This window comes from Myotis brandtii, unplaced genomic scaffold (genome assembly GCF_000412655.1).
Source record: "Myotis brandtii unplaced genomic scaffold, ASM41265v1 scaffold486, whole genome shotgun sequence".
NCBI lineage: Eukaryota > Metazoa > Chordata > Mammalia > Chiroptera > Vespertilionidae > Myotis > Myotis brandtii.
The window spans coordinates 1,272,571-1,298,448 of NW_005368569.1; the positions used below are offsets into that span (position 1 = coordinate 1,272,571).

At 47.8% G+C, this 25,878-nt stretch overlaps 1 protein-coding gene across 2 annotated transcripts in view; it reads right to left on the minus strand.

Moving 5' to 3' along the window:
* Positions 1-25,878, minus strand: part of RANBP10 (RAN binding protein 10) — a 52,108-nt gene that overhangs the window by 17,914 nt on the left and 8,316 nt on the right. For both annotated transcript variants that reach the window (XM_005876411.2, XM_014547834.1), the window contains one exon: positions 15,786-15,838. In XM_005876411.2, coding sequence (XP_005876473.2) covers positions 15,786-15,838 — 53 coding nt within the window. The remainder of the gene's footprint in view (positions 1-15,785; positions 15,839-25,878) is intronic.

Sequence of the window (25,878 nt, forward strand, 5' to 3'; positions counted from 1 at the left end):
AGGAGTCCTGCAGGAGGCAGCCAACCGATGATTCTCTCTCATCATTGATGTTTCTATCTCTCTCCCCCTCTCCCTTCCTCTCTGAAATCAATAAAAATATACTAAAAATAAATAAATAAATAAATCATATGTCTTCATTGATTTTTTAGAGAGGAAGAAAGATAGAAACATCAATGAGAGAGAAACATCATCCATCGGTTATCTCCTGCACACCCCTTACTGGGGATCGAGCCCACAACCTGGGCATGCCTGACTGGGAATCAAACTAGTGTTGGTTCCTGGATCGATGCTCAACCACTGAGCCACACCAGGCGGGCTAACCTTTTTTTAAAATTGGGTTGTGTACCTTATTGCTGTAAGAATTCTAAATATATCTTGGATATAAATTCTTTTGTGTTTTGTAAATATTTTTTCCCAGTCTATGGCCTGTCTTTTCATTTTCTGAACAATGTCTCAAATTTCTACTGGGATTTTGACTGGAACTGTGTTGAATCTATAGGTCAATCTGGAGAATAGATAGTTTAATAATAATGATTATTCCAACCCAAGAATATGGCACATCTCTCCACTTATTTAGGTCTTCTTTAATTTCTCTCAACAATGCTTTTTTTAAAAAAATATATTTTATTGATTTTTTCAGAGAAGAAGGGAGAGGGATAGAGAGTTAGAAACATCAATGAGAGAGAAACACTGATCAGCTGCCTCCTGCACACCTCCTACTGGGGATGTGCCCGCAACCAAGGTACATGCCCTTGACCGGAATTAAACCTGAGACCCTTCAGTCCGAAGGCCGATGCTCTATCCACTGAGCCAAACCGGTTAGGGCTCTCAACAATGTTTTTTGTTTTTTTTTTAATATATTTTTATTGATTTCAGAGAGGAAGGAAGAGGGAGAGAGATAGAAACATCAATGATGAGAGAGAATCATTGATTGGCTGCCTCCTGCACGCCCCCCACTGGGGATTGCGCCCGCGACATGTGCCCTTGACCGGAATCGAACCTGGGACCCTTCAGTCCGCAGGCCGATGCTCTATCCACCGAGCCAAACCAGGTAGGGCTCTCAACAATGTTTTGATAAATTTATCTCTAAATACTTCAATTTAGTTTCCAATTGTTTCTTGCTATTATAACAAAATATTTTTGGGGCTGGGGAAATGGGGTCAAGGTTTCTTTCTGGAATAATAAACATGTTCTAAAATTAGATTATGATCATTGTACAACTCTGTAAACATGCTAAAAACCACTGAATCATACACTTTAATTGGATGCACTTTATGATACGTAAATTTTATCTCAATAACACTATTAAACACATACACATATTTAATATTTGATATATTCACCTGATGTCCTGCAACCTTTTGAACTCACCAATTAGTTCTGGTAGCTTTTATGAAGATTCTTCAGAATATTTTAATATACTGTCTGAGAATAAAGGCAGTTTTATTTCTTCCTTTCCACTCTGCATGCCTTTTATTTCTTTTTCCTGACTTACTGCACTGACCAGGAACTCCAATACAATGCTGAATAGAAATGACGAGAGCAGAAGTGAGACCTCCAATGTGTACCAAGGTTTTATACAGGGGAGAGAACGAAGGAGGTCATTCCAGGAGGGAGAAGTAGAGGTAAAGGTATGAATGCAGGTAGAACAGGAGGATATGTGCTGCAGAGGGTCCTACCTGCCTGCTAGGTAAGGGACAGAAATGGAGCCCAGAGGGCCCAGGCAAGCCCAGGACCCACACAGGGTAGGCAAGCTGAGGAGCTGGCAGGCAGGTCTACTCCCCAAGGCAGCCCCTCCCAGTAACCTTCCCAGCCTCTGCTGCCTCCTTAGTGTCCAAGCAGCAGGCCCGTGTAAACATGCTTAATGACACCCTGCCCCTCTCAAGTGGCATGGGTAGGAGAAGGAAGGTTGAAGAGTTGTGGGCAGGCTCTAAGCAAAGGTGTCGGGGTGAGAACAGATGCATGATAAGGGTTAGCAAGGGAGGCAGAGAGCATGACTGAAAAGGTGGAGCTGACCAGACCTTGGAGCCTAAACTCAGCCCTGCATCTTAACCAGTGGGCTCAAGGGCAAGTTGCTCCTCATAATCACAGCATCCATCCCAAGCCTTACGTATCTTAATCCATCATATCGTCAGCCAGGAACCCTCTGGTTAAATGAAGATTCCCCCCAAGGGCCTTTAGTGGAAAACAGGCCACAGCTGAATGGCTCTCATTAATGGGTGCAGAGTCCAAAACCCTGCTGCTCCCCTCCAGGTATCTCCCCAACAAGTCACAAGAAAACTATCATGAGAACTGCTCAGGGCTGGTTTTAAAGGCCCACGGCCTGGACCTGGAGCCAGGCTCTGTTCTCACCTTCCCAATTCCCCAGAGACACTGAGACTGCCTGGGTCAGGGGACATGGTGATGCTCTGGGCATTAACCCAACCTCTACGCTCCTCATACCCAGGAGTGGGAAGGGCTTTATTATTGCTGGTGGGTATGCAAATCTTTTGACCTCAGGAAATGACTCTGGAGCACAGCAATGCCCATTTCCCCACCGATGCCCATTCCCTCATCTAGAGGCAGGCTGATAAGGTTATTTTAGGCAAGGCCTCTCCTCAGGATTCGGTGCAGAAGGCCCTATGGCTCCTGGTGGCGGCTGCTCCCCAGGTATATAGAAGGCCAGATGAAGAACAGCCAGCTGGGCAGCTGTGAGGACCAAAGTGACAACCATCCTTCCAGGTTTGGCTCAGACTGAGCCGGATGGGCCCAAGCACGTCCACCAGCATCCCCTGACTCATGATCCATATCCACACCAGGCACAGTAGTCCTCCCTTCCCTCCCTTCCTGGATCCTCAGGTGGAGCATGGGGACTTGCCACATGCAACACAGTAACTGACCACAATGTAGCAACTTGTTGGGAAAGCACCAGGATAACCCTCGTGTTTGGCTCAACAAGTACTGCCACTCCACCCACCCACCGCACCAAGAGACTGGGGGCTTGCTCATCAGCCCACACAGCTGAGAAGTGCCAGAGCTGAGATTTGAACCCAAATCTTTATTGTTTTTTTAAAGTATTTTGTTGTTGCTTAATATAGTATATTTTTATGAATTTCAAAGAAAAATGACTCAGGAAATGACTTCAGGCACAGCATGAAGAAGGGAGAGGGAGAGACAGAAACATCGATGATGAGAGAGAATCATTGACCGGCTGCCTCCCCACACTGGGGATCGAGCCCGCAACCCGGGCATATGCCCTAACTGGGAATTGAACTGTGACCTCCTAGTTCATAGATTGACACAACCACTGAGCCATACTGGCCAGGCTGAACCCAAATCTTTAGGTTCCAAACCCATATTCTTCTTGCCACAGGTACTGTCCCATTTGGGGTGGTGACTACCCTGGCAGTGGAAGCACCCCAATCCCCTGCCCCATCACCATGAGAGTGGTCAGATGCATTGGTTTTAGGGAGCTATGGACCTGGGACCTCTGTCTTGCAGTGAGTCAGGGGGCCTGCAGGCCTGCAATGAGGGAAGGCCCAGGCTCAGCCCTAGAGGAAGACACAGGCACTGACTGGTACCTCCTGTCTGAAGGCCACAACTGCCATCTCGGCTCTCTCCAAGGCACACCCACCCTCCTGCCTCACCCAAAGCCACGGCCAGCAGACCAGGACACACCTCCACCCAACCCCCAGCCACTTCTTTTTCCCACAAGGATGATCCTGGGTGGCACATCTTTTATGCAGGCTTTAATATCTACCAGGTAGAAGGCTTTCTTTTTGTAGCTTTCTCAGACTGAAGCAATAGGTACTCTAGAAAAACGCGTAATAATGTGGCCATTTGATTTATCAAAGCTAGTGAAATAATCCGAAAGAACCATTTCCTACTTAGTGACTCAAGGAAATATGGGAGATATTTTTGTCTCTGTGTATGGAAGCTCAAAAACTTCCACCAAAAACAACAGATGTTTACATTTTCAAAGACCTAAAATAAAAATTGAAGTATTTTGAATACTTTTCTTCAAAAATAAACTATACAATTATTTTGACAAAACTACCATAGGCTTTTTAGATTTTTAATTCTAACTATAAATATGGATTTAAAAAAATTTTTAACTGAAGAATTAAAAAACCAAAAAATTTATTTAGAGTTAATTCAGGATTTACCATCACCTCAGTTTCACTGGAAAATAGATATACTTTCTGTGTGTGTTTTTTCAATTCCCAAATGATTGATCTATTATATAGATTTACCCAAAGGAAGAAAACTCAATCCCTGTAGTACACTGAATAAGGCCTCCCAAAGATGTCCTGTCCTAATCCCCAGAACTGTGATATGCTACTTTACACGGCTAAAAAAAAAGGGGGGGGGAGATTTTACGTGAGTAAATTAACACTCTTGAAATGGGGAGGTTACCCTAAATTATGGGGGGTGCACAATGCAATCACATGGATCCTTGTAAGAGGCAGGCAGGAAGGTCAAGTCAGAAAAGGCGATGGGATGATAGAAGCCAAAAAAATGGAAGATGCTACACTGCTGGCTTTGAAGATAGAGGATGGAGCCATAAGTCAAGGAATGTAGGTGGATTCTAGAAGCTATAAAAAGGCAACAAAACAAATTCTTCCCTAAAAACTTCAGAAAGAATACCATCCTGCTGATACCTTGATTTTAGGACTTCTGTCCTCCAGAACTGTAAGCCACTACTATTGTTACAGCAGCAATAGGATACTAATACAGTCCCCTATGGCTGTAAAAGTTATTGAGCATCTGGAAAGATTTGTGCAGAGAAGCAACACCTCAGCTCCTTGTCTCCTCACAGTGCTATAAGGTTAAAAGCTTTTCCAAGAAAATCAGAGCTGTAATGTATCTTCAGTTGAAACTGTCATTTGATAGCCAGTATTTTTCCAAACACAATTAAGTCTCTGTGTGTAAATAGGTATATTATGTATGTGTGGGAAAGGCAGCTTAGGGTTAAAAACAGAATGTTGTTATACACCTCATTTAGTAACAGTGGCTACAGCAGCAGCTTGGTTTAGGGCCACTATGCTAAATCCTATCCCTTGGAAAGGAAAAGCATCATCAACTCCAGACCTACTCTATGAGGTTGACAAGAGGGTGTGGTGGATGGTATGAAGGGAGCAGAGAAAATACAATATACTAGAGGCCTGGTGCAAGAATTCATGCACAATGGGTTCTCCTCCTCCCCCTACCCTCCCGCCTGGCCAGTGATCAAGGCCAATGGGGGCTGGCCAGCCAGGGGGAGGGACCGCGGGAGGTTGGCTGTGGGATTGCACTGACCACCAGGGGGCAGCTCCTGCATTGAGCGTCTGCCCGCTGGTGGTCAGTGCATATCATAGCTATGGGCCGGTAGTCCAGTTGTCTAGTCATCACAGTTGCTTAGGCTTTTATATATATAGATAAGAAAACCCATAAGCAAATAAGAAAATAACTGGTAGGTAAAATGTGCTCTGAAGAAAACAAAGCCAGGTAATGGGCTAGAAATGGGAATGGGGATGAGGACTGACCAGGATAGAGTATTCAAATTAGCTTCCTGAGTGATGATCCCCAAGAAGAGGTCTGCTTGATGAGAGAATCAGGAGGAAGAACTTTTGGGGTAAAGGGAAAGAGCTCTGCATGTCTGAGAAACAGAAAGGCAGTCACAAGGCTGAAGCTGAGTGGCAGGAGAGACTCGAGCAGAGTCAGCAGGACTGGCTGAATGTGGGTGCTAATGATATGAGAGAAACAAGGATGACTCCCAGATTTTTTTCCTGGGCAAATGGGTGGATGCTAATACCATTTACTAAGAGACAGGAAAGATGGGCTGAAGTAGCAGGCCTTTTAGACACATTAAGTTTGAAATATATGGCCGGTGGCTATCCAAGGCAGGTGAGAAGACTGTGGCTCATCCCAAAAGTGGCAAAGCTATGATGGGGAACACACTCACTAAATAAACAGTGGTGTGGACAGAATACCTAAAATGAAGTCACTGGAAGATTTTCCTACTGTGTCATCCTGACACAATGGCTTTCTGTTTTTCCTATGGGAGTAAAATTCAGGCTAGTCAAAGATTAGAAAGGTCAGAACAAACACAAGAGAAAGGCATCAGAAGCCCAAAATAGACGAGGAGATGTTAAAGGGCATGAAGTTACTGTAAATGAATTCAGTCACCCCACCCTCGACAAACCTTCTCTCCACTGCTACTCTTAGAAATTGGGCAAACAGGAGAAAAACCGTAAGACCAAGGCCTAGCCACAGTTGCACATTTTGTAGCCAGTTGTTGTCAGCCTCAGGCTAGGGTTCTACAGAGTGGTCTGGCCTCTGTTAGAAAAACACACTGTAGCCCTAAGTGCCAGGGCAGCCAGTGTGGCCTGAAAGTATTGTCCCTCTAGGATGGCAGGCTCTGGGCAGTCACTTACCTCCTCAGACCTTTGGTTCCCTTCTCCACAAAATGAAGGGGTAGCAATTAGACATCACCATCAAAGGGCCATAGGTGTCTACTTGGGAGAAACATTCTGAGTCTCCAAACCAATCAGCAGGTGTGGTAATCCCCATCTGAGGGGTGAGGAAACTGAGGCACTGAGAGGCTGCATGAAGCCTGTGGTCTTAGAGATAACTCTATTCCGAAGCTCGATTCTCCTTCCTCTGAGGTAGCACCAAGTAGGTAACCACGAGGGTGAAGCAACCACCTCCTTCTTCCTGAGGTGTCCCCCAATCAAAGACACAGGGAAGACGAAGATGCTCTAAAAGTAGAGCAGCATGAGTTCCTCAAGATGGGCTCCATCAGAAAAAACTTCAGGTACCCCTACAAGGTTTCTGGACCCCAAGCTTGGCTGACCTGACCAACACTACCCCCTATCAGTGTTTGGCTGGGTTCTGTGGACTTTGAGAAGGGACTGGGAACAAAGCCTCCTGGTGCCCCTCCCCCAAGTCCACAAGAACAGGGTAGGAGAAGGAGTGCTGGGATTTGTCTGAGAGCCCTGCTTCTTTGGGAGATAGCACTCACCTTCTCTTAAGAAGTAGCTCCTCCCTTGCATCCATCCTGTGGCTTCAGTGGGAACTGCTAATCCTAGTAATCCCCCCTCTCTCTACCAGGATGACCCAAGATTGATCAATCACAGATCTTCCTGGAATTTTTCTACAAGGGAAGTAGAAACCTGAGGTAGAAAGCTACTTTGACAGACGAAAGCTAATATGCATAAAGCAGAGGCAAAAGAGAGATACAGAGAGAGGGACCTGGCTCCTGTTTGCCTGAGGTCTGGTGAAACAGCTGATTATAGATGGGTTTCTCTCCCTTGAAGCAACCAAAGTTCTCTAATGAAAGCGACCACATCGAAGCATCTTTTTGCTCACCTTGCATACCAGCTGACCTACCCTGCATACCTGCTGATTCTCTCATCAAGCAGACCTCTTCTCGGGGATCATCACTCAGGAAGCTAATAGGACTACCCATGAGTAGTAGATGCTCATGAAATGTTTGTTGAAATGAAAAGGGAAAAGTGGCCAAGGGTTGGCAAGAAACCGGAAGCACAAGATTGTCAATGTGTCTGACCACATTGTGACACACCATCTGTGGGCAATCCTGGGCTTGACTGTGAGGAATTTTGTTGTCTTTTTTCCCAGGAAAAAAGAAAAATAGAGCTGTCTGCATGCATCATGCCTCTACTTATACAAACTACTCCTGGAAAGAGGCCTGTAGCCGGGCCGCAGACCTGGCTCTGCCCCTGGGTAGTATTTAACTTCTCTGGGTCTCAGTCACCTCATCTTGAACAGGACAGGTGACGTAACTATCTCTACCAGCTCTAGAAGAATCCATGTTCTAAGTCTCCCTTCCCGTTAAGAGGAGCCAGCAACTAAGGCCACTCCCATATCTCTGCGTGGACAAACCTCCCCTCCAGCCCCACCACCCTCTGCTTCAGAACTGGACCTCCCTTTCTACCCCCCACTCCTACCCTGGAGCCAAAGTCAGCAACTTTCTAAGCGTGGGCCCTGGCAGCATGTGTGGTCACCCCTCTCTGGACGGGCCCCACGTGAGGCTGGAATGATGGGCCCAGGAATGAAAACTGTGACCCTCACCACAGGGCCAGAGCCAGCGATCTCAGAGGACAGTGGGATGTGAGGGCCAGAAGAAAACAAGGGGACACAGCTGCCAGGGTCAGGCCCTGCAGGGAGTCAGGACCAAGAGGCTCTGGATCAGATGACGTCTAGAGCTGCACGATGGGGACGACACTGACAGAGTGCCACCCCACTAACCATTCTTCCCTCTTCAAAGAGAATGGGCCTGTCACTCCCAGAAATAACTGGTGTGTAGCCAGCCTGACGCCCCCACAGAAAAGCCTATCCCCTGTCACATCAGACGCCAATGATGCAATAAGAAGCCAAGCCACATTCAGTCCAGGAGACATGAGGCCCCAGGTGCCCAGTTCAGATGCTCTGGCACCACCCACTTCCCCTTCCATCATCACTCAGAAGGCAAGTCCCAGTCACAGAAGTGTGGGGGTGGCTGAGGAAATGGTTTATCACCTTGGCACTCCCAGATGCCACCCCCAGTTACAGTGTCCTCGAGTAGAAGACTCCCCGTGGGGGTGCCAGGGACTCCAGCATGATTGTTCCAGGAGCCCACCCTATGCCACTCCCATCTACCAGGACACATCAAGAGCTTCAGTCCCAGGGCAGCTGGAATAAAGAGGACTCCTACTGCCAAGTGGAAAGATTTCGCATCATCAGCATATTAGCACAGAACACTGGGAGGGAGCCGGTGCTGTGCCTGCCCAATAGTTTCTGGTCCTGGCCCACGGCTGACCAGGTCAGAGTCCAACCCATGTCATGTTCATAAAGATAGCCTAACAGTTGCCCCCCAGGCCTCCAAACCAGCCATCTCTCCCCAATAAATAAATCCTGGTCATCAGTGGACTTTGAGGTCAAAGTGACTTGGGTTTGACTCCCCATTCTGTCACTTCTTAGCCCCTATAGTTCTCCTGGCTAAACTCTTTCAGGTTAGTAGGAGGATTAAATAAGAATGGACATGGAACACCAGCCCACAGAAGGCATTCACCTGCGAGTTTTCATTCCCTCTCCATCTCTAACACTAGCTCAGTGATCGAGCCTGGGTTCTATAGACTTCCTTCTCCCCTTTTCCCTGAAGGAGCGGGCACAGGTGGAGCTAGGCATCATCCACCTCTCCTGACAGCCCACCAACAGCAGCCCCAGGCCTGCTCCACTCTTATTGGTTCCCAGTTTTCTGGGGAGGCCACCTGACTCTAGGGCACTTAGTAGAGCTCAAGAGCCATGCCCAGTGGCTCTCTGAATGTTACTCTTGAGGCTGGCAATGGAGGAAAGGAGCTGGGCTAGCTTGCTTAGGAGAGAGTGCACATGTCATGGAGAACCTCATGGCAGAGCTGCTTCTCAAGGATGATTACCCACTCACAGCTATCTCTCCCCAGAAATCAATCAGATAGATGCCTTTCCCATAACCTCAAGTATCTTTAAAACTCCGACAGGAGCAATGCCTGGAATAGCTCAACAGTGGGTAATGGGAAAGCAAAAGCGAATGTTTCATTCAGCAAATGCTGTAGGGTGCCATCAGGGAAGGCCTATCACAGCACTCACATGGCTGTTACCCAAGCCATGGGACCAGGATTAACACAATCTTAAAATGATGCCTTGGACAACTCTAGGACAAAGAAGCAGGGGATTCCCTGGATCCTTCTCTTCATGGTGCTCAGAATGAAGGCCATGGTAAAAGGGGCAGGAGAAAAATGCTGAGGCAGGGAGCTGACACCAGGTGGAGCCTGCCCTCGTAGGGGCACCCAGGCCCTACTCTGACACAGAGCCAGGTGTCAACCTGAAACCTGGGCAGGGTGAGGGACTGCACACCAGCACCTGTACTAGTATATAAAGGGGCCTCCACAGTCACACTCCTCCCCCGCCGCAAAAGAAACAAACACCTGACGGCAGAAGCTCAGGGGCAGCCAGATGAGTCTAGCTGGGTCTGGCTAGGACATGGCTCATATGGCATCTGGCACATCTGGCAGGACTACTCGCCTACACCTCAGGTTCCCATAGGACAGGCTGGGTCTGTCATCCATGCTGAATCAGGCTTAGAAAGGGGTGGCACTGTCCCACAGAACTGAGGTGCAACCTCAGCTGCCAGGCTTGGTATGTCTCTTCTGGGGTTGGCTTTGGCTTTTCCTTGTTTACACTGAGCTCCTTGTGAACCTTGGGGAAAGTCAGTGGACAGGTAACCCCCTGGTAATGTAGGAGCCTATGACTTTGCACATATTGCCAGATCCTGAGAGATGGACATGCACAAAACCCTTCTCAAAAGGAGGCTCAGACATAGTGTTCCATGTTTCCAGGGCCCCTATACAGTCTCCCTCTGTCCTGCACTAGGAAGGCAAAGGGATGAGCAGTAACTGGTCCCTACTCAGCTCCACCCTGATGTGGCCCCTGCCTCCAGCCACACAGGACACTTGAGAATCTCTGTTTTCAGAGACTGACAAACTCGGGTTTCAGAACTGGCCCCTCTGCTGTCGATGAAACCTCTTATCTCAAAAGACTTAACTTGCCCTGAAAAATAGTCTTAAATCCAGAATCTTTATCTCTGTGTATTTGGAAGAAGAAAATAGGATAAGAAACCCCCAAGCCCAGGAGTAGTAATTTCCAGATCTGATTGAGTCGTGTCATTTCAAAAGGCTTCCAAGCAGCCCTGGAATGTTGTGGTAATACAGGTCTCCCTGTAGGTGAGGGAAGCGCCCCATAGGAAAGGAACACGGGCTCAGCGGGCCATAGGGCCAAGGGCGCTGCTGGCTGCTGGCCCGGGGAGGAGCAGCAGGGGAGCAGAGGGCCTCTTACAAGAAACAAGTTCTGTAGCAGGGGCCACGGCGGGTCCTGAAGCACCGGCACCATTAACCACCATGTGACCCACCAAGGGCTTTGACCAGTTACCTAGTCCTTGGGCCCACCCTCTGTTCTGGACTGACCAGTAGATAGACCCTGTTGCCAGAGATGCAAGGCCTCTGGGTGTCGACCCCATCCAGGTCTCTTCCCAAGGATGTCTCTGACAGAGGAACAGAACAAAAAAGGCAGCAAGGGGTTGGGCAGGCCCAGGCACACAAACCCCAACCTATCTTCCCATAGCCCTCGTCCTGGGCAGATGCCCAGTGGCTTTGGAGAATCTCCTGGCTGCTCCCTTTCGAGGCAGGGCCGCCGTGAGACCCCGATAGGCTTGAACTGCAGGGCCATCACCAGTTGGCTTCTTTCCTCCACCAACCTGGCACTCACCTGGGAGGCTTATACAGCACCTATTGTCATTCCAAGGCCTGTTCCCAGGTGCTCTGCCAAGGTCAGAAGAAGGTACACACAGAAGTCCATGGGGGCCCTGATAGCTCAACCCACCCAGCTGGAAAGAAGCGTGGCTTCCTTCATTGAGATTGGGACTGAGCAACCCCAGAGAAGACCCCTGCGAAGCACTGTAGATTCTGGGATGAAAGATGCTCCAAGAGAGGCAGTGGTTAATGGTGGACACAGAGGGGGCACATCAGCTGTGAGCAACAAGGGTACTCAGCCTACATGGAGTGGGACAGAAGTAGTACCTGTTTGGTGGGTGCAGACAAAAATAGCATTTCCAGACTACAGGAAACCCACCTACGTGCTAGTAATCCCTAAGACATCTACTACACAAAGCCACCTGCTATTGAGATACCTTACACTGCATGCGCTGTGCCCATCAAGGATAGGGAGAAAGGACATGGAACAACACCCTGTTGTTTACTGTCAGTGCCAGCCACACCACCGAGAGGTTAGGCTAGGTCCCCGTGACCTTGGCACAGACCCCCACTGTTCTGCCCTGATCTCCGCTATCTGCTGTTGCTCTCCCGTGGCACAGGCAGATGTGAAATATCAGCTGTGTGCAGAAGGTGTCCCACCCGGTAGAAGCAGGGCCCTGACACAGGGTCATGCTCTTAATAGCCCACTTAGAGCAGGCTTGGTAAAAAAGCTCTAGGGGAAGGAAAAGATGCTCATTTGAACAGGCTCATACTGTGGAAAGAAGGGAGACAGTCCTTCTGCCCCAACCCCACCCCAAGGCATGGTTGGCATCTGCTTCAGGGACGATGCCCTTCACTCCTAACCCCCAGCTGTGGTTCTTACTGCTGCTTCTTTTCCAACAGTTCAAGGAAAGTATACGTCCATGCGCCTGGGTTCTCCTTTGAGGGGTTGTAGTAATTAAAGTAATATATGCCAGTCTGGCCAGTGTGGCTCAGTGGTTGAGCGTCAACCCATAAAGCCAGGAGATTGTGGTTTGATTCCCGGTTTGATTTGGTTAGAGCACATGCCCGGGTTGCAGGCTCAATCCCCAGTAAGGGGTTATGCAGAAGGCAGCCAATCAATGATTCTCTCTCATCATTCATGTTTCTATCTCTCTCTCCCTCTCCCTTCCTCTCTCTGAAATCAATAAAAAAACAAAACCTATTTTAAAGTACTATATGCCACACCAAGAGAACAGCTGCCTCCTCCACAGAAATGGCAAAGGAGAAAGTTACCAGCTGCCCAGCTCTGATGCAGATGGGGCTGCCTATCTACACAACCTGAGTCTCCCAGAAAGAAGATCTGTCCTACCCTCGCCCCCCTCAATGCACCCAAGCTTGGGAGAAGCCAAAACCCTACTCTTTATCCACACCCCCGACTTTCCTCCCTGCGTCCCCAATCCAAGGATTCCAGCCGCTGCCATTCACTGCCAGCTCACTGATGGGTGGGGCTGCAGGTACACTCACCTGCCTGCAGATCATCCTGTCCTGCTTCCAAGCCATTTAGCCAAGGGTTCTGACATTCTTACTTAGGGCCACACCTGTTCCTTGGTTTCATGGGTAAGGAGGCCAAAAACACCTTACGAAATATAAACAATCAAACTTCCACATCTTCCAACAGAAACCTCTGACCGTGCAAGTTAAGACCTGCCCATCGGCTCCCAGGAAAGTCTGAGCACCACAGCCTCACATGAGAGGCACTTGGTTACCATCTGCCCCGCAGCCAGCACAGCAGCCCTCTGCCCCTGACCGCCCTAGAGGCTCCTGCTGAGCCAGTACAAGAAAACACTTGAAACATCAACATCCTGACTTTGGTTGCCATGCTGTCCTTTCTCCATAATTCAACTCCAGCTAACATGTCTCCTCAAATCCAGAAAACATAAGCACTGGAGAGAAAATGTAGACATTTGACTCCAGGTGAGTGTACCTGATATACAAACATTCATAAAAGAACCTTAAATGTACAGGTACTTCCTTCGCCAGGTGGGGAAAAAATACCTTTCTCAATAACAATAGCTAACATTTATGTACCCTTTGTTTGTATCAGGCACTATTATAAGCACGATATAGGAATTAATTAATCCTCTAGCCATCCCATATGAGTTAGGTACTATTATCACTTCCATTTTAAAATGGGGAAACTGAGGCACAAAGAAGTAACTTGCTCCAGGTAACACAGCTGCCAGGACGCAAATGCAGACAGCGGGGCTCCAGAGTCCGTGTTCTTAACCACTGCTCCACCATAGCCCTAGAGGTCTGTTTCCTCCCGTGACTAAAAGTGAGCCAGTAATTGGTTCAATGACAATGAGCCTTCACATACAGAAAAGGGGGGATAGTCATTCCCCCCTACAGGTAGAAGGTGACAGAGACCTCACACACATTCAGCACCACAATCCTTAGGGCAGTGTGGGAAGGTTGAGTTTCAAACGAAGGCTTCTGGCTGAGGGCAGGCTGCAAGCCAGTGGGGACCTGACTCAAGATTGGTTCCACCACACTTGGCTTGCTAAAGCCACTGCACTGAGCACAACAAAATGCAGGAATGGCCGCTTCTCACAGCCCAAGTACATCTGTGCTCACTCTGGGAGAGTGATGATAAAAAAGATGTGGTCCAAGTCTGAACAAGCTCACAACCCAGCAAGGACATGGCTGGGTAAATGTAAAAAAGTCACCTGAAGCAGGTGACAAGTGTCATCACAAGATGGGATCAGGGCTTACGGGGTCAGTCAAGGTTGCACAGAGGGTCACAGGCAGGAAGGACACCCCAGGACAAAAAGGGGCAGAGTAGGGAATGTCTGCAGCATGTTTGGGGTTCCACACAGACATGCTGGTATGTGGTGTGTGTGGAGGGCAGAGGTGGCAGAAGAAACTGAGCAGAGCCTGCAGGGTCTGTGTCCTCTGGCCAGAGGGATCAGAGGCACAAAGCAGGCAAGGGGCAGAGTATACCAGGGAGTGGAGAGCAGAGGCCTAAAGTAGTGCTCAATCAGGAGGCCATGGACACAGCCCGGTGGAGGCAATGACAGGAGGAACGGAGAAGGGGCCAGACTGAAGAGACATTTGGGGAGTGGCAGAACCATGAGGGCATGGAGATCACTGAGGAGTCACACCTGGGAGCAGGGTAGACAGTGACTTTCAGCAGAGAGGGAACACATGAGGATCTGATTTTTGCAGGAAGATAACCTCAGTTTGGGCCAAGCAGGTTCACAAAGCACTGAGGTTTCTGGAGGTGTGAGCTGCTCAAAGACAGCGTGGAGACAGAGGAGTGAGTTGCCTGAAGGGTCCCCCAGCTACCCTTTAACTGCACTTGCAGGGCCTGGCAAAGTACACCCAACCATTCACAGGCCAAACCAGAGTCTTCTGGATCCCCAGGGAAGGTGAGAACTGCCTCCGCCTCCTCCACACCTACTTCACTTCAGCTACTGTCAGTTCTAATCAGGAACAAAACCCAAAAGAAACCAGAGAAACGAGTTGCCCAGGCTGGAGGAAGAAAGGAGAGGGGGGCGGGAAGCAGAGAGAGAGAAGAAGGTTATCCCCTATAGTTAAGAAGAAGTTGCTTCAGAGAGAAAGGGGTAGAGACTCTCACTCAGGCCAGGCCATCATCTGTTCTTATTGGTTTCACTCAACCAGATCAAGAACCATAAGAAAAGTGGCTTCAGTTCCACACTTGGCCCTCTCCTTCCTCACAAACTTTTCTTCTAAGGACTCCTAAAAGGCAGGACTAAGAGCCCTCCTTGGAAAAAGCCAGCTGCCTTCTCTGTGTCACAGACACAAAAAGTAGAGAGGACCAGGGCAAAAAGACAGGGACTTTGCCTGTCTCCATGACAGTGTGGGGGCAGGCTGCACCATGTACTTTCTGCCGCTCAAGGGACAAATGGACTTAGGACCATCTTCTGGAACCCACCAGCTTCTGCTGGGGGCTTCTCTCCCCTCAACTGAGCTCAGCCCAAGACTGGGTATGAACCACTGGCAAAAAAATAGCTGAAAGGGTGCCTAAGTGGTGGAGGAGCCCCATCTGCAGGGCCCAGAACCTTCCACAAATCTGAGGCTGCTTTCGACCCAAGTCTCGTGCACATCCTCCCCTTTATTACGAAACTGCCTCACCATGTTCCATGTGGGAGGCCACATAAAGACTTTGATCTTTAACATGGTGAAGTAACAAAGGAGCCAGTGTTGGCAGTAGTCTTACTCCCTGTATATGCCTGAGTGCCAGGCTGGTCAAGCAAAGGCCAATGGGAGTGAAGGCTACTGAGGTGTGTCCCCACTGACAACAAGCTCAGGTCACTGGTTCTGACTGCAAACAGTTCAAATTCCATGAGTGACAATCACTTGTCAATTAATTGTTGGAATGGAAGCCCATACCATCCTGGCCCAATGGCCACCTTTTAGAATCGTCTACCCAATGGCTTGGCTTGCAAAGTCCTCTCCAGCCTCTTGGCTGCCACCATGACTCTCAGCACAGAATGGATCAGGAGAGCAGGACAAATGATCTCTTAACCAGTGACTCACCAGGAAGTCTGTTCATGTTGACACCTTGAGCTGAGAGTCCTATTCCCATGTACCTTCAAAAAAGCACACACACAAAAGTTTGGTTAACAACTGATTATGCAATTCCCTTCTCAAATACTTCTTGGTAAAAAATAAATAAAAAATAGAAAAACAGGAAAAGCAATAAATGTAGAGACTCTTTTAACATACTAGTGGTTCTTGGGGAACCTTTATATTTTGATTTTCCAATGGAAATCATCTCAATGCCTTAAGCAGCTGAAGAATCAGGAGGTAGTACCTGTAACCAGGAACCACTGGCTTCAAGTTTCAAAGGGAAGTTTCCTGAAATCACTGCTTCCATTCCCATTGTTTCTGGCTCGAGCTGAGGTGGCAGAATCTATTCCCCAGACGTGCTCAATCTAGTACAGTGCTTGGCAGAGCAATGCAAGATCCATCCCACAGGGACAAGCCACTGTGCAGCAAGGACCAGGACATGGAAAAAGTACAGCCAGGCCGGGTCTCTACAGGATCTTCAAGACCCTCATACAAAGCTTCTTCTCTAAACTCAATACCCTCTCACCCCACACATCACTGCTGGCCTCCCCAATCATCCGAAAATAGGGGACAGTGGTGTGTGAGGCCCCTGAAACCCACTTCCTCAACAACTAAGCCACCCACAGCAAGGTAGGGCCCAAGCTGGGCAATACTGCCAAGGATATCTCAGTGACACTCAGGGGAGCGCAGGCCAAAAAAGGAAATAAACAGATTTTTTAAATCTAAATGTTTGTAGTGCACAAAGAAACGGTGAGGTATTTCCCCAAAAACTTAAAAATAAGAGAAATAAGTCATCACCTTCTAAGAATAGAATACAAAATTAACACACAAAAAGTAGTTGTGTTTCTATACACTAACACTGAACAATCTATAAAGAAAATTAGGAAAATAATTTCAGCCCTGGTCAGTGTGGCTCAGCTGGTTGGGCGCCATCCCATGCACCAAAGGGTGCTGGTGTGAGTCCCAGTCAAGGCGCATGCCCAGGCTGTGGGCTCATCCGCAGTAGGGGGTGTGCAGGAGGCAGCTGATAGATGTTCTGCTCTCACCCCAAACCCAAACATCCAAGCAAAAGATGTGGAGCCTACGTTTACAGGCTCCAACCCAATGTCTTATGCCACAGTGGACAGAACATATGCAATGTCTGCCACCCACCTCAGGATGCCGAGGCTATAGGAAGAAGTCCCAGCCATCAGAGAAAAAGCAGTCACAGCAGTACTGGGCACATGATGGACATTCAACAAATCCCTGAGGTTTGTCCTCTTGTGGGCTGGTGAAGAACCTTACCAGCAAAGTCACAGGCTCTCTCCCAGCCACATTTCAATGGGAACCTCAGTTTCTAGCTGGTATGAGGTCATAACAGAGCTATGGGACAGATAAGTGAGCCCTGAACTCAGCTACAACACCCCGAGAACTATTCTCCCCTCTTGCTGCCACTTGCCTGCAGAGCTGTGAGATTAAATGACTTACAACCACAAAGCAAGTGACCACAGGAGGAGGGAAGCTCACTTCTCCATCCACTCAAGAAAAACCTAAGCAGACCTGAAGCTTCCTCTCAATCAACAATGGGTAACGTGCAGTGCTTTGCTAAGTTCTGGACCAATGTGGTCCCAGCTCTCCAATAGGCGGCCAAGAATGAAGCAAGAGGAAAGGGCATACAAAAGCCCCAAGACAATAAGGAAAGGGCATACAAAAGCCCCAAACCCAAGAATGTTCTCCTGGACATATACAGTAGTACCTCTGCATCTAAGGAGCAGAAAGAATGATGTTAGGAAGTCACCCTGACACTATTGCTCCTCTGTTAATCTCTGGTGGCACTTGAAAATACATGGGTTGTTGGGTCCTTACTAAAGTTGAATAATTCAGTAAAGACAGGTATAATAGAGACCCTCACAATCATTCACCCATTCCACAAAGATCCTCTGTGCCCAGTATGCTGTTGGGGACACAAGGGTGGAGGCTTGGAGTCAGTCCCTGCTCTCCAATGGTTTCCAGTGTCAAGTCAGGGGCAGGCCAGAGAATCAGGGCATACTGACCAGGGGATTCCCAGAGGAAGTGAAGGTTGAGCCAAAACCTGGTAAAGGAGATGAGAGGAAAAAGAGGAGTGTGTTCCATGCAGAACCAGCAGAATGTGCTGAGACAGGGAGGCAAGAAAGCAGCCCCACGGTCAAGGAACTGAAAGAAGTTCAGTGTAGCTGGTCACAGCCTGGGTAGACCTAAAAAAGCCAAAGCTGAAGCAGGAAACAGAGGCTATTCCCAGCCGGTCTGCATGCTGGCTTAAGGAGTCTGAGTTTCATGGGAGGTCAATGAGAAGCTAAAGTGCTTTAGAAAGGATACAGCTGATCAAATAGCTGATATTTGGAAAATGGATCCAAGAGGCAAAACTGGAGGGTTCCAAAATCATCCACTGGAAGATGACAGGGCTGGACAGGCCAGGAGCAGTGGAATGGAGAGACATGGAAGGGCCAAGTACTCTTGAGAACATGGTGAACTTACTGGATGGGGAAGAAGCTGCCCAGGACACTGCCCAACACAACCAGCCACCAAAGAAAGGGCAATTCTCTGAGACCCACGTGGAAGGTCTGGAGCCCAAGTGCTTAGCCAGTCAGGTGGTAAGCAGCGGCCTTTCTCCAGCTCTGCTCTCGCCCTGGCATTTACACTATGCACAAACATCTGAACAGGAAACACACCTGCATCACAGCAAATGTATCAGACAGACCCAGGTTCAAATCTAACCTCTGCCTCTGAGTTCACCATTTGTCCAAGGGCACGTCACATGGTCCAGAGCGCCCTCAGTGCAGCCACTGAACAGGATCAGACAAAGGAGCACCTGAGCACAGAGCTGGAAGGGCTGCTGGTGGATGACTGTCCATTAGCGCATGCACTGGAGGCTCTTCTAGCGTCGGAATCTAATAAAGGAAAGCATGCCATTCTCGAAGGCCTGGATCCTGGAACACCTAAAAACAAATGCCTCACCCTAGCTGGTTTGGCTCAGTGGATAGAGTGTCGGCCTTCGGACTAAAGGGTCCCAGGTTCGATTCTGGCCAAGGGCACATGCCTGGGTTGTGGGCTCGATCCCCCGCAGTAGGGGACGTGCAGGACGCAGCCAATCAATGATTCTCTCTCACCATTGATGTCTCTCTCTCTCTCTCTCTCTCTCTCTCCCCCCTTCCTCTAAATCAATAAAAAATATATATGTATTAAAAAAACAAAACAACAAAAGCCTGACCCTAGCTGGTCTGGCTCAGTGGATAGAACATCAACCTGTGGACTGAAGGGTCCCAAGTTCGATTACGGTCAAGGGCACATGTCTGGGTTGTGGGCTCGATCCCTAGTAGCAGGTGTGCAGGAGGCAGCTGATCAAGGATTCTCTCTCATCATTGATGTTTTTATCTCTCTCTCCCTCTCCCTTCCTCTCTGAAGTCAATAAAAACATATATTTTAAAAAAGAAACTTGCTATCTTTAAAAAAGCCTGTTTACTTGGGATTGCTGAGCTGAAAGGAAGTGAGCATGTGTTTCCTTCTTGGTAACAGGTCAGGTGGTGCTAAGAACCACTAACCTAACATACAGGCTGCCTTGGACGCCTGGGAGTGAGGCAACAAGAGCACTCACCCCCGAGCAGGTGACTGGAATAGACAAAGCTAAACTTCCCTACACTTCACATCTCCACTGGGCCTCTCTTCTCTTTTTGTGCTTCTTTCTTTACTTTTTATTTTAGAGAGAGGAAGGGGGGAGGAGTAGGAGGGGAAGAGAGGAAGAGAGAGAGCGAGGGAAACATCGATATGTCGTTCCACTTATTTATACACTCACTGCTTCATTCTTGTATATGCCCTGACTGGGGATTGAACCCACAATCTTATCAGAACGATGCCCTAACCAACTGAGCCACCCAGCCAGAGCAGGGCTCGCTTTTCAAGCAGCAGGATATACCTGAGGAACTTAGGGAGAAAATTATTTACCCCCTCACAAAATGCAGCAATATGGGGAAGAAGTACCATTTGTCAGAGAGGTGAGGCGGCCAGTAAGTATAGAGAGACAACAGATGAGCTCTTCGTGGCAGTGAGGCCATGAGCCGGCTCTACCTTCTCAATTTCGACCCTTCACTGCCCAAACCACAACAAGCCCTAGAGTTAGAAGAGTGACTCTGCCTCTTTGTTGGGCTCCAGAGAGAGGAGGCAGCAAGCGGGTGCTGCTCAGGCCAAGTTGGTTTCAGATCCGCCACAGAGCTGCGGAGGAGCAGCAGCAGTTGCAGCAAAGGCCCTTGGCTGACCAAACAGCCAGGTCCACCCTGAGGCTCTCACCATCCACGGCAGCCAGCGGGGCTGAACTGGGGCCCTGGAGAAGAACCTGCCTGGTGGCTTCTACGGCCCATACTACCCTCCACCCCCTCTGCTGACTCTCCACAAAAGCAACTGTCTGCTGAAACCACTGCAGTCATGTGGAGAAATGTGAGCACACTTGTCAGCTTGGATTCTTCTTTTTTTTTCCCTCTTTGGTTTTACAGATTTTCTACAATTAAAACAAATTACTTTGATAGTCATAGAAAAATCATTTCAAGAGTCAGCTGATGGCCGCATACTGAGGTTGTTGGCTCTCACCCACTGCAGAGCCAAAGGGCTATACTGGTGTACCAGGCCTTCACGGTCAGCTCCTCAGTACACCCAGTTCCCTGAGCCTGGACAAGAGGGCGGAAGAGTGAGCCGCAGGAAATGGTCAAAATCCCTGCTCAGTGCAGGAGCTGGTGCTCCAGTTCACATGGCACCTGGAGCATCCCAAGCACGACCCAGAGCACACACTCAGGGGACCCTGCTGCAATGACGCAGGATCAACATAGCTCCAATTGGCGAGCGATTCTTTCACAACCCAGGCAGGCCTGGTGACGGACAGAGGACAGGACCTTAGAAACTGGACCTCTGGACTTCCACACCCTCCAGAGACTCAGAACAAGGCAAGGGGGAGGAGACCACTGCTTTGCTGTAATTCCCCATCCAGTCCCTCTGGCATTCCCTTCCTGCCCCCTGAAGAGAAGCACCTGAAGAGTTTTAAAGTGACAGCAATTCTTTACAGCAGGGGTCTGGGGACACCCCAGGCTCTGGCCTCAGACACTCCAGCCTAACTCAGTATTGTGGGTCTTGGATGTCACTCCCTATCTCAGGTTCCCTATCAGAAGAGGAAAAACTGGACTAATGGCCTCCGAAGCTCCTTCTCAGCTCTGACCTAGAGACTCCAATTCTTGGCAGAATGTCTGTGTACTGTTGCAAATGTGCTATATCCAGGTGCCAGCCAAGATGGGGTAGACCTACACCACCAATCAACGCCATCAAGAAGACATTAAAAGGCCCTAGCCGGTTTGGCTCAATGGATAGAGCATCGGCCTGTGGACTGAAGGGTCCCGGGTTCGATTCCGGCCAAGGGCACATGCCTGGGTTGTGGGCTCGATCCCCGGTGGGGGGCATGCAGGAGGTAGCTGATTAATAATTCTCTCTCATCAGTGATGTTTCTATCTCTCTATCCCTCTCCCTTCCTCTCTAAAATCAATAAAAATATATATTTTTTAAAAAGACATTAAAAGAAAAGAGGTGGCTCGGTTGGTGTTGCTCAGTGGTTGAGCATGAACTTATGAACCAGGAAGTCATGGTTCGATTCCCAGTCAGGGCACATGCCAGGTTGTGGACTCAATCCCCAGTGTGGGGGGCACAGGAGGCAGCCGATCAATGACCTACATCATTGATGTTTCTATCTTTCTCTTCCTCTCCCTTCATCTCTGAAATCAATAGATATATATTTACAAAAAGAAAAGAGGTGCACTCTCCCTCCCGGGTGCACGCCTGTGCCTTCCCCCCACCCCCAGGCAATTTACCTTTGCCTTCTTTCTCCTAAGCTCCAAGGGCCCTTCTGCCTCTGTAACTTATTTCCTGAGCATAGGCAGCCCAGCTGGCTCACTTCTACTACCTCTGTAACTTTCTAAATAAACTCTCTTTTATAATTTAAAAAGAAAGAAAAAATACAGGCTGTGGTGGGTAGCTCAGTTGGCTAGATTATCGTCCCAAGGTTGCAGGTTGGATCTCTGATCAGGGCACATAAAAGAAGCAACCAATAAAAATATAAATAAGTAAAACAACAAATCGGTGTTTCTCTCCCCCCACCCCACCCCCCACTTCCTCTCTCTCTAAAATTAAAAAAAAAAATTTAAAAGCAGCTGTACTCAGCTTTCTTACAAAAAGAAAGAAAAAAGCCCTAGCCAGTTTGGCTCAGTAGATAGAACGTTGGCCTGTGGACTGAAGGGTCCCGGGTTCGCTTCTGGTCAAGGGCACATGCCCAAGTTGCAGGCTCAATCCCCAGTAAGGGGTAAGTAGGAGGCAGCCAATCAATGATTATCTCTCATCACTGATGTTTCTATCTCTCTCTCCCTCTCCCTTCCTCTCTGAAATCAACAAAAAAATTCTTTTTAAAAAAAGAAAGAAAAAAAAGGAAATTGCAGAACAGTATGCCTTAAGACTAAAGATGCAAAAATCCTCAATAAAACAGTAGCAAACAAAATCCAACAACATATTAAAAGGATTACACACCATGACCAAGTGGGTTTTATCCCAGGAAAGCAAGGGTAATTGATAATAAACCACATTAATAGAACAAGCAAAAGAAATCCACATGATCATCTCAATGGACACAGAGAAAGCACTTGACAAAATCCCATTACATCCCTTCATGATTAAAACACTCAGAAAACTATGACTAAAAAGGGACTTCCTCAACATGACAAAGGGCATTTATGAGAAACCTGCAGCTCACAATCTCAATGGCAAAAGTTTGAAAGCTTTTCCCCTAAAATCAGAAACAAGACTTTTCACCACTGATATTCAACACTGTACTGGAAGTTCTAGCCAGAGCAATTGGATAAGAAAAGAAACAAAAGGCATCCAATTGAAAGGAATAAGTAAAACGATCTCTATTTGCAGATGACATGATCCTATATATAGAAAATCCCAAATACAAAGAGAGCCTCCAAGAGCTGGTAAACAAACTCAGTAAAGTCACAGGATACTAGATCAACATACAAAAAGCAGTCATGCCCAGCTGGTGTGGCTCAGTGGTTAAACATCGACTCATGCACCTGGTCAGGGCACATGCCTGGGTTTCGGGCTCAGTCCCCTGCACATCCCCAGGGGGCGTGCAGGAGGCAGCCGACTGATGTTTCTCTCTTTCTCAAATCAATAAAATCATACTAAGAAAAAAATATATATGTACATATATATTTCCTCAAGTGAGGATAAAAAAATATATAACAAGTATTGGTGAGGATGGAAAGAAACTGGAACCTTCATACATTGCTGGTGGAGATGTAAAATGGTGTAGTAACTATGGGAAAAAAGTGGTTTCTCAAAAAGTTAAACATAGAAGGATCCAGCAATTCCACTCTTAAGTATACACCCAAAATAACAGAAAGGAAGAACTCAAACGGATACTTGTATGGCAATGTTCTTCATACCATTATTCACAAGAGCCAAAAGATGACAAAAACCTGCGTCCATCAATAGATGAATGAACAAAATGTGGTATTAACATGCTGCCATAAAAAGGAATGAAATTCTGATACAAGCCACAACATCAATAAACCCTGAAAACCTTAGGCTAAGTGAAATAAAACGTCAGATGTAAAAGGACAAATATTGTTTGATTCCACTTATATGAATTATACAGGCAAATTCAAAGAGAGAGAAAGTAAATAAAAGGTTACCAGGGGCTGAGAAGAGGGGGAATGGGGAGTTATTGCTTAGTGAGTACAGAGTTTGTGTTTGGGATGATGGAAAACTTTTGGAAATAGATAGTGGTGATGGTTGCACAACATTGTGACTGTAATTAATACCACTGAATGAACCACTTAAAAATGGTCACAATAGCATATTTTATGCTATATATAGTTTACCATACACACACACACAGAGTCACCAAGAACACCTCTTTGGCTCTGTGTGCCAGCATGAACCTCACCTGGCTTTCCCAGATAAGACGAGTAGGCCTTGGCACAGAGCACAGTGCAAAGCATCAGAGCATTCTGGCCTCACATCGGGAGCAGCAAAAACAAGTCCCATGTGGCTCAGCTGGTTAGAGTATTGTCCCATCCACCAAAGGGTGGCAGGTTCCATCCCCAGTTGGAGCACATGCGGAGGCAACTGATAGATGTTTTCTCTCCTCTCTCCCCCTTCCTCTCTCTGAAATCAATTTTTATCTTTTTTAAATATATATTTTATTGATTTTTTACAGAGAGGAAGGGAGAGGGATAAAGAGTTAGAAACATCAATGAGAGAGAAACATCGATCAGCTGCCTCCTGCACACTCCCTACTGGGGATGTGCCCACAACCAAGGTACATGCCCCTGACCAGAATCGAACCTGGGACCCTTCAGTCCGCAGGCCAAAGCTCTATCCACTGAGCCAAACCGGTTAGGGCCTGAAATCAATTTTTTTTAAAAATGAAGTCACCACTACAAGTACGCAGCAGTTGACAAGAGTGAAAAACACAGACCTAACTCCTTTTACTTTCTATCAATTTCTTAGAGGGAAGGTGGATTTTATGGGCTGGCAAGTTCATAGGCACTTTTAATAAATGTTGCATAAGGTATATGAACCAATTACTATGGGACATAATAATTTTTAATTTAAGCTCTATCAACTGGATGTATCCAGGCCCACAGAGCTCTGGTGGTAGTGACAAAGAGGAGATAGGCAACAAGCTCTTCAGCCTTAGGGCTGGTGGCTTTTGGGGGTTTCAGGAAAGTGCCAACTCCGCTGCCATTCTCTGGTGAAAGGGCCAGTCACGAATGCCCCTGCCCCAGACCCCCAAGGAGCTACTGGAATCTCATCTGACAGCTTCATCTTGACATCTAACACCTTAGCCACAGCTCAGCAAGCCGCCAATCTTGTTCCTATCAGAACCTGCCCCAGATAAAGAAATCAACAGCTTCGCAACAGAGATCTCAGGGACCATGGTTATAAAAATGGTCCCTCAGAGACATTTCAGGAAAAACACCGACTGACATTTAAGTTTGAAATGAGGGTTATTTGGTGCTGGGGATTCTATTTCATAGTCTGATGGAGCTGCTTAAAGCCACAGTCCACGACACTGGCTACTGTGTGCAAGCTGCTCCTCTAGCAGCCACACCCCCACCCTCACCCTCTGCCAGAAAGCCACCCAGTAACCCACTGAGCCCAACTCTGGTCTCAGAGTATTCTGGCCTCACATCAGGGCCAGAAAAAAGAAGTCCCATATGGCTCAGTTGGTTAGAGCATCATCCCATCCACCAAAAGGTAGCAGGCCCACAGAGAGGAGGGGCAGTACAGAGATGAATGAACTCAGCATGAGCACCATCCAAGGAAGAAGAGGCCTGAAGGCAAAGGGGCTTTGAGTCAGGATATGCTTTGCAGGAAATAAGGCTGTTCTGAATGTGTGTCAGGAGAGCTCATGCATCCATTGTCACCAGCACCATCAAAACACCCAGGAGCCCACAGACAGAAAGGAACAGACCAGCCCTCTTGGGTGGCGGTAGGCAGGTTACTCACATACCCTGGGTTCTGGCTCCTTCCCTAAAAGGCAGACAGAATCTCAAGTACCAAGCCTTGACTTTCCAGAGGCTGCCACATTCAAAAACCAAATATACTGGCCTTAACCAGAGGGTATAGCCAGTTGGCACACCAGCTTAATGTGAAAGGGGTGCCACCAGATCCCATTTCTAGTAAGCTCTGGCCCCTATCCTCTACCTCTCTGGCTCTGTGTAATTACAGAGCTGGTGCAAAGCTGAGTGTGGACATGGTAAATGCTCTTAGCTACTTAGACATTAACCCTTAACTCTCTAGTTACAGGTCTTCATCCAGAAATTGGCTTTGAGTTTGCTGATGTGTAACTTAACACGTTTCATTATTTTCAGCAGAGGGTCTTATTCAAGTAACCTAGCCCACCATTACATGGAAATTCTATTCCAATGATTCTGAAAACATCAAATTCCATGTATTAAATCACTTTCCACTTAAAATATCTGGAATGTTTTCTGTTTTCTACACTGGC